An 8,607-nucleotide genomic window follows, 5' to 3' on the forward strand; every position below is an offset into this window, starting at 1 on the left:
GGGTAGCGCTCGGGGCCCGCAGCCCTGAGCGCGGCCGCGGGAGCATGGCCGGCAGCCCGGACGACGACGTGCCCCTCATCCTCACCCTGGAGGACGGCGGCGGCCCCGCGGCCCCCAGCGCCACGCCAGCCGGGGACGGGCCGCCTGACCACAGTAAGCTGCCGGGTCTCGCCGCGCTCACATCCCGTCTCGTCCCGGCGGGGGCGGGTGCACCTTGTGCCCCGGCATCTGCGTGTGCGCGCGGAGCGGGTCCGGAGCCCTTGGCTTGGAGATGGCGCTTTCCTGAGCGTGTTCGTGCGGAGATGGGGACCTCCCCGTAGACGCCCGGCGGCGGGTGCCGGAGTGCGGCGCCGCTTCCCGCGAGGAAGGGTTGCGCTGCCTTGAGTGACAGGTGGCGGTGGTGCGTCCGGGCGGTGCATGCGGCTGACCATAAAGTTGTCAGGAGACGTCGGTGTTGGTTCTGGAAGTGAAAGCGGGAGACGTAAACGGCGGCATTGCACACCTGGGGTACAGATGATTATATCCCCATAGGGGTGTGTGTACTATGCGTGTATATGTATGTCTGTAGGTATCCAGGTTGTAGCTGTATTGGTCTAGAGGTAAAGGCAATCAGGACTTATAGCAGAGATATCTTGTGTTAGACCAACAAGATTGTTGCGAAAAAAAAGTCTTTAATTGCGAGCTTTCAAGATAATTTGCATCCTCGCAGATCCTCACAGGAGGGGAGAGGCTCCAGACCAGCTATGAACTGACTGCCCTGAGGAGTTTTCCATCTATTGACTCCTCTGTGAAATCCTAGGAAATATGAACTTCCATTTCTACCCAGGAGAACTTCTACAATCTCTTCTCCAATGCCTGATGAAGGGTGTTTGTGCCTGAAAGCTTGCAATTAAAGACACTTTTTTTGCCAAATTCTTGTTGGTCTAATAAAAGAGATCATCTCTCCTAGGAGTCCTGTATGTGTATATGCACATGCACATTTCTGTATATATCATTGTGACCTGAGTCTGCAGTGCGTATGTGTATGCACACACGCACACGGGGGAGACCCACGGGGAGGGGGTGCACTGATGAAGTCACAACTCCCTTTGATTCCTGCTCCCTGCCCCTAAATTTAAAACCAGTTGCCTGAAAGCTGCAGCAGGATTTCGAGTGGCAGCAGTGCTGAGGGAGTCACTTGACTTCATGGCTAATTCAGATCTACCCAAGTACTTCTAATCTCTTCATTCCACAGATGTTAACAGACTCTTTCTTTTTTCTCATGGTCTTGATGTTCCACTAATTAAACTAGGTATCTAAGTTGTAGCCATATTGCTCTAGAGCAGCAGTTCCCAACCTGTGGTACGTGTACCACCACTGGTATTCTGACAGCCTGTCAGTGGTATGCTTTAATGGATTTATTATAATTACTTTATATGACAAAAATGTTCTGGTGGTACTTAAGGTTGTATCATTTTAAATTGGTGGTGTGCAATCTGTCAGTTTAGGAACCACTGCTCAGAGGCGAAAAGATTGGAACTCGTGGTAGAGGGGATATCCTTGATTAGACCAATTAGATGTTTGCAAAAATATCTTTAATTGCAAGCTTTCAGGCACAAGCACCCTTCTTCAGGCATAGGAGAAAAGACTGTAAAAGTTCTCTTAGGAAGAAATAAAAGTTCATATTTCATAGGAAAGTTGCAGGTGTGGTAAAATCTCCTGTTTGGAACGGTTCATTATATGCAGATTAGGCTCAGAGAAAAGTTGGAGTTGTCTGTTTACCTCAAAGTTGGATGTAGAGTCATATTTCTTTCTAACTTATGATGTTTCATATTTCACAGAAGAGTAAAAAGATGGAATGCTCTTCTGAGCAAGAATTTCTTTTGTGGTGAGCTGGGCCCTGTGATGATGATGCAAATTTATCTCAAACAATGGCAGGAGCAGGGTCTCAGGTTTCAGGTGGTAAAACTTACTTCTTCCTTGTAAAATTATGAAGATTTAATTTAAAAAATAGGCTAAAGTTCAATATCTTCCATGTGTCAGGTATCCAGGTTGTAGCTATGTTGGTCTAGAGGCAAAAGAAATCGGAACTCGTGGTAGAGGTGATACCTTTTATTAGACCAACTAGATACTTGCAGAAAAAAATTCTTTATTTGCAAGCTAATTAAGCTAGCCTTCTTTCTTCAAGTCTGCTGTCTGTTAGCTGCTTCTGGTAATGCAATATATCTTTCTGTTTGGATATCATTCACAGTATTAGTATTAGTCCCCCAGCATTCTGTGGCTTTACTGGATAATTTGGGTGGTCAAGCAACAGATGATTTGGTGTATAAACCTCTCTGTTCTGCTGTGTGTCTTTTACAGTAATGCCAACTTGTAAAATTATCAAGAGAGTTGCAATTTCTAAGTAAAATTAAGTTTGACTCATGACATTGCATCTCAAGTCTCATCTCAAAAACTCTTCAAATCTTGGGATTTTTTTTCTTTTGGTGTATCTCATGCCCAACCAGGTCAGAATTGGCTTCAAAGTCTCTGGGAGCCCAGGCAGGGCCTAGCTGCATGGGGGTGCAGGGAGACCTGGCAGCTCAGCACCAAGCGTGGGGCTACAAAGGCTGGGGAGCTGCTCAGGGTGTGATTCGATTTGGTGGAGATTTGGCTGCCAAATCTCCAAATCAGAATCAAATCAGAGGACCCTTTAATTTCTGTGAATCGAATCGGAACCCTCTGAATTGATTTGGAGAGATTCAGTGATTCGGACATGGACACGGCTTTAAATGTTTTTTCTACATACCTCTAGGTAGCAGGTGGCTCATCAATGTTGCAATACTGGGGCACATGGAGGGTCCCACAGGAGTGCAGAGGGGCTCACCAGTGCACTTGGCAGCAGACCTGGAAGTAGACCAGAAGCACTTCTGGTTGATTTCTGGGTCCACTGGAGAGCATGCTGGGGGGCCCCCCTCGGTTCAGTGACTGGTGGCTCCTAGGTCTGGGGGGATCACCCAGGGTCCGTCTGTGGCTGATTGCCAAGCCAGGTGGGCATGGGGGGGGCACCCAAACATGCTTCCCAGTGGACCTGGAAGTGGACTGGAAGTGCTTCTGGTCCACTTCTGGGTTCACTGCCGAGCACAGGGAGGTGGGGCACCATGCTCCTGTGGGACGCTCCATCTGCCCCAGCACCGCAGTGTTGACAAGCTGTACCTGGTACCTCAAGCTATATAGAAAAAACATTTAAAGTTGTGTCTATGTCCGAATCGCTGATTCTGAAGATTCAGTGCTGATTCAGAGATTCGGATTCAGCCGAATCGAATTGGGGACAGTGATCAGAATCAGCAAATCAAATCACTGTCTCCGATTTGGGCTGAATCCAAATTGAATAGGGCCTGTTTTGCACACCCTTAGTGCATACCTCCTCTTAAAGACCCTCAAGGTAGGGGAGAGTATCACCTCCCTTGGAAGCCCATTCCAGATTTTGGCAACCCTTACCATGAGAGAGTTTTTCCTGATGTCTAACCTAAATCTGCTCTCCATCAGTTTGTGGCTGTTGTTTCTAGTTACTCCAAGGGCTGACCTAGTTAACAGAGCATCTCTTGTTCCTTGCTGCCCCCCTCCCTGATGAATTGGTAGGTGGCCACAAGATCACCTCTCAGCCTTCTCTTGTAGAAGCTGAAGAGATCCAGGGCCCTCAATCTGCAAGCTCCTAACCATACAAGTGGCCCTTCTCTGAACCCTCTTGAGGTTGTCTGCATACCTCTTGAAGTGCAGCGCCCAAAACTGGATGCGGTATTCCAACTATGGCCTGACCAATGCCGCATAAAGGGGAAGTATCACCTCCCTGGACCTGTCTGTCATGCACCTGCCAATGCATAATAAAGTGAGGTTAGCGTTACTGATCGCTTTGTCACATTGACAACTCATGTTCATTTTGGTGCCAGCAATGACTCTGAGATCCCTTTCTGCTGCTATCCTGCTGAGAAGGTCCTCCCCAGCCTGTAAGCGTGCTGGTGATTCCTTCTCCCTAGGTGCAGCGCCTTGCATTTGTCCTTGTTGAACTGCATCCTATTCTGCTCCACCCACTTTTCCAACCTGTCCAGGTCCACTTAGATTTGTTCCCTACCCTCTAATGTGTTAACTTTACCACATAATTTGATATCATCTGCAAATTTGGACAGAGTGCTTTCTACGCCGTCATCCAAGTCACTGATGAAGACATTGAACAGCACCGGTCCAAGGACCAAGCCTTGTGGGACTCCACTGCCCACATCTTTCCAGGTGGATACTGACCCATCCATTACCACTTTCTGAGTGCGACCACCCCCAAGCCAATTTGCCGCCCACCATGTAATCATTTACAGCCGTTCAGTTTATCTGTGAGAATAGAATGAGATACTGTATCAAAGGCCTTCTTAAAATCCAAGTACATGACATCTACCTTGATTCGTGCATCTAAGCATTTTGTTTAATGCTATGGAATTGAAATGCATTGTTGACACTTTTAGTATGGGAAAATCAAGCTAACTATTTCTGTAGAATGAAAGTTTTCTCCCTCCACTGAAGCAATCAATAGGTGAAGAAGGCCCTTTAGTAACAAGGAGTGTTTTAAAGGTTTATAATGGATGGTATTAAAGGAGGGTTTTATGCAGTGTTAGAGTAGGGATATCAAATTATGATCCATAGAGCTGTGTTATTTGGCCATCTGGGCTCTTGAAGGAACTCAGATTGTAGTGGTGGGATGAGTGGCAGCAGTGTTAACTCCTTCAGCTCCCTGAACTGATGTAGCAAGGAGCCTTGGGGAATATGGGTTCCATTTGGGCACTTATTTCAGCAGCAATGGTTGTTTTGACCCATGTGGTCTCCTGAGCAGACACCATTCGCTCCTCTGATGGAAGTAAGTCAACAAAGTGTCCTGCAGCCCAATCTAGCCTGTAGGGCTAAATTAGTTTGACATTCGTATGCTAAAGTATCACACCGTTTAGGGCGGTGATTCTCAACCTTTTTTTGTGCCAGGACTCATTTATGAACATTGGCCAGTCCCAACCCAGTGCCCCTCACTTTGCACTGCTCCTCGCCCCCAGTGTGTGGAGCAGGGGTGGGTGTGTGGGGTGGAGGGGGATGTGTGTGATGTATGCTCCTTGCATGCTGGAACTCTGCCAGCCTGTAAGGGAAAAGCCACAGTTTTCTCCTTTAAAGCAGAATCCATTTTTAAAGTTTGTTGATGCATTTTTTTTTTAAAGTTTGTTTGCAATCCTTTTATCTATTCTTGCGACCCACTTCTGGGTCACAACCCATGGGTTGAGAAACGTTCTAGGGTATTGGTTTTCTGCTTCACCCAAGGAGTGGAACCTTGCAGATCTGACTAGAGTTTAGAGTCTGCTTGTCACAATAGCACATGCTCTTCATGGTGTATGTAGATGGTAGTCTGAATACAGGGACTGCCTGCCTGCCTGCCTTTCTTTTTAAGGTTCCTATAGCCTATTATGCCATAATCATTTGAATTCATTGTTATTAGAAACTACCTTGATGTTGCCATTCCTAGTACTTCTTATCAGAGGACATCAAAGTGTTGTATAAACGCTTAATAAAATGAGGTTAATAATACTTATTTATTTATATGTGGAGAGAATCGTGATGCTAATGGCATGACCTTGCCCAGTCGGACTGAGTTATTACTGATGGTGGGGGGAAAAAAAATAGTCCACGTGTCCTGACTTTTGGTTTCTTGCTCTAACCAGTAGACCAGGTTCATCTGGTTTGTAAAAATGTTACCATCCCTTCTCAGTGTAAGGCCTTTTCATACCAAAGTACAACATGTACAGCCTTGAATGTCTAGGGCAGTACCTGTCATTGAGCTGATGGGAATTATAGCCTACAATCCATGAATTAGTTCCTATAGAATATATGCCTTTTGCCTCCTACCTGGAAATTTCAGTTGCAACAAGTGGAGTCCCCATGTGTTCAGGACAGGGAATGTAGTGCAGTGTTATGTAAGGAATGGTACTGCATTGTATTTCTGTAGTTTTTCTCTCTAATGGCTTATGACAAGTGAAAAATCATTTTTATGCTTTGGTTTGAACGAGAAAACAACTGTGTTTCCTACTAAAGCATAAGTGTGGGTGGCAACTACCGCTGTGTATGCAAAACGTTTTTTTAAGTATAACTTCTTGTTTTCAGGCAATCATATCTTTGCAATATATTCACACTTCTGTTGAATCATTCCAAACTTGGTCTTTGCAGACTAGTCAAAGTAGTTTTGATGGTCTGAACCTATAAAGTTGACACTACTGACGTTTTGCAGTCTCATGGGTGATGGCCCTTCAGTATCAAGATTGAAGAGTCCAGTCATAGGATGCTGTGCTTCAATAACAGCTTTTATGAGGGTTCATCACAGCTCTCAAAATAATGGAATTAGGTCCTATGCCAGGAACATCTGGGAATAAAGAAGCTTTTTTGTTAAGGTACTCTGCTTTTTATACTTCAGATACTCCTTCAGTGAGTTGGAGAATGAGGTGAGGCTCTAAGCAAATCTGTTGCTTGTGTGGTGGATGGTGAATTTCTTTGAACACAACAAAGTCTCTATATGGAGTAAGGACATTTCAAAATCAACTGGTGTATTATAATGGGAATAATCTAAACATCTAGCTCCTTGTACACAAGTGCTCCCAGACTGGGCCAGGATCAGGCTAAGGAATGGCTGTCATTGAACATTTCTGCATTTAGCAGAATAGAGATGTTTAACTCCTACCTAATGGTGGCAAAAGTTGGCATATCACCTGAAGGAATGCACACATCTCTTGTATATAGTCTTTTTCAAGAATGTGTTTGTACAAGCAGTGAAAGGAAAAGGATTCTCTTATAGTAAGTAGTGCCATCATATATGAACAATGAGTTGGCTTTGAAAACGTCTCTTTCTTTCTTACTGATGTCACTTCTCTAGTGTAGGGAGTGGGTGGAAAAATGTGAAATTGCAATATATCCTTTGATACTCTTAGGGGGAATGAATAGGGAATAGGTTGCTGGCTTCTTGAAAATACTGTAGCTATAAGCAAACTGTCTTTGTACTAATATTGTGCTCCTAGAGGAAATGGTTTCACTCTCAAGGAAGTCCTTGAATTTGCTAGCTTTGCAGGTAAATGAGTGTTGTGTCAATTTTGTGGTCAACTGAAGAAACCTATTATGCAGTGAAGGTATTGATTCTGGAAGTGAAAGTGAGAGAATTGGAAGGTGACATTGCAGACATGTGTCACAGATGATTGCATATATGAGAAACTAATGAGTGTGATTTTAAGTAATGAAAAAAAAGTAAGTGTAAGCAAGGTGCTTGCATTTGACCTGGTAAATCTTAGGATCCTTGACAGCAGGGTTTAAGAACCAACATGCGTTTTCTGCTCAATTTTCTTTAGAAAGCAATTTACAACATGCTTTTTCTTACCACTGATATCTAAATAGCTTCTGTAGGATGCTTCAGATATCATGCACAGGACTGACAATTTAGAAGTGTTAATGCAAGTTCTGCTGTCAGCTCCCTCTCTGACCTAAGCTAAGTCATTTAAACACTCTGTGCCTCAGTTTTCACATCTGTAAAATATGAAATATTCCTACCCTGTAGAAAGTCAAGGAGGCCTAATTTGCTGTTTATGAAGGTCTTCTCTTTTGTAGTGCTATGCATTATTTTATTTCAATGCATATCTTTTCTTGTTCTTCAGCTGATTTGAGGAGGAGGATTTCAAAAACACAAAGGGTAATTTAGTGTCTAACTGCTGCTTGTCCCTGAAAATACTGTTCCCAAGGTGGCAACTCTGTATTTTATGACTTTTGCTAGTGCTTCCATAATAGTCCTCTGGTCCACATGATGGATATTTTATAAGAGCAGGTTGCCAGTGAGGGAAAACTGTTTCCAGTAGCACCAAAAGATAGAAACTTCTACACAAGAAATTCAGTACCTGGAAAGCTAGGGTATTAGTGAATTTTCCTTCAGCACTGTTCATTTTTCTTTCTCTGATTATTGGTGTGATGAGCCCTCTTAACTTAGATGAGGGAGGTGAACACCGCTATTCAATGTGCATTCTTTTGGGAGATGTTCATATCCTCTTGTCTGTGAAAAGGCACAGTTCTACCACACTCTGTGCTCCTAATATATCAGTGTGTCTCCAGGCTGGGTCTAAACTGTGGGGCTCCTCACAGCTGGACCTAGAACCACTTAATGTGAGATGAGTGGTATGGAGGTTAATGCAGCTGCTGATCCTCTTTTTTCCCCTCCCCCCTTCCCTTCTCCAGCTGAAATGCATCCCCAACAGGGCTCCTTAAACCTGGATTTCAGCAGCTGGCCTTTTACCTCGCTTGCCCACTCCTGAATTCGTGGCCCTTCCAGGAGCTTTTGAGGTAGAGCTGACCTGTGGATTGTATCTTACACTCCTGTAATACTGTATATAGTTCCCTGTGTCTCCTTTTTGCTGAAACCTTGAGAAAGGAGTACTTTGGTTAAGGTCAGATAAATATGCATGCTCGCTATAGTAAGAGATTAATTCTGATTTCTTTAAAAACCTACTCCTTGTTACATTTCCTATGGTGGCCAGATGATAGAAAGACATCTGTATTAAAAGATTAATGACCCAAGACCACTGGGGATGGTACCTA

At 44.4% G+C, this 8,607-nt stretch overlaps 1 protein-coding gene across 1 annotated transcript in view; it reads left to right on the top strand.

Moving 5' to 3' along the window:
* Nucleotides 1-8: 8 nt before the first annotated feature.
* The window catches only part of TPCN1 (two pore segment channel 1), a 69,259-nt gene continuing 60,660 nt past the window's right edge, over nucleotides 9-8,607 (top strand). Inside the window, exon 1 of the mRNA XM_019539416.1 lies at nucleotides 9-153. Within this exon, the coding sequence (XP_019394961.1) occupies nucleotides 45-153 (109 nt within the window). The 5' untranslated portion in view covers nucleotides 9-44. The remainder of the gene's footprint in view (nucleotides 154-8,607) is intronic.

The sequence above is a fragment of the Crocodylus porosus genome, unplaced genomic scaffold (assembly GCF_001723895.1).
Source record: "Crocodylus porosus isolate Cpor-Errol unplaced genomic scaffold, CroPor_comp1, whole genome shotgun sequence".
Taxonomy (NCBI): Eukaryota; Metazoa; Chordata; order Crocodylia; family Crocodylidae; genus Crocodylus; species Crocodylus porosus.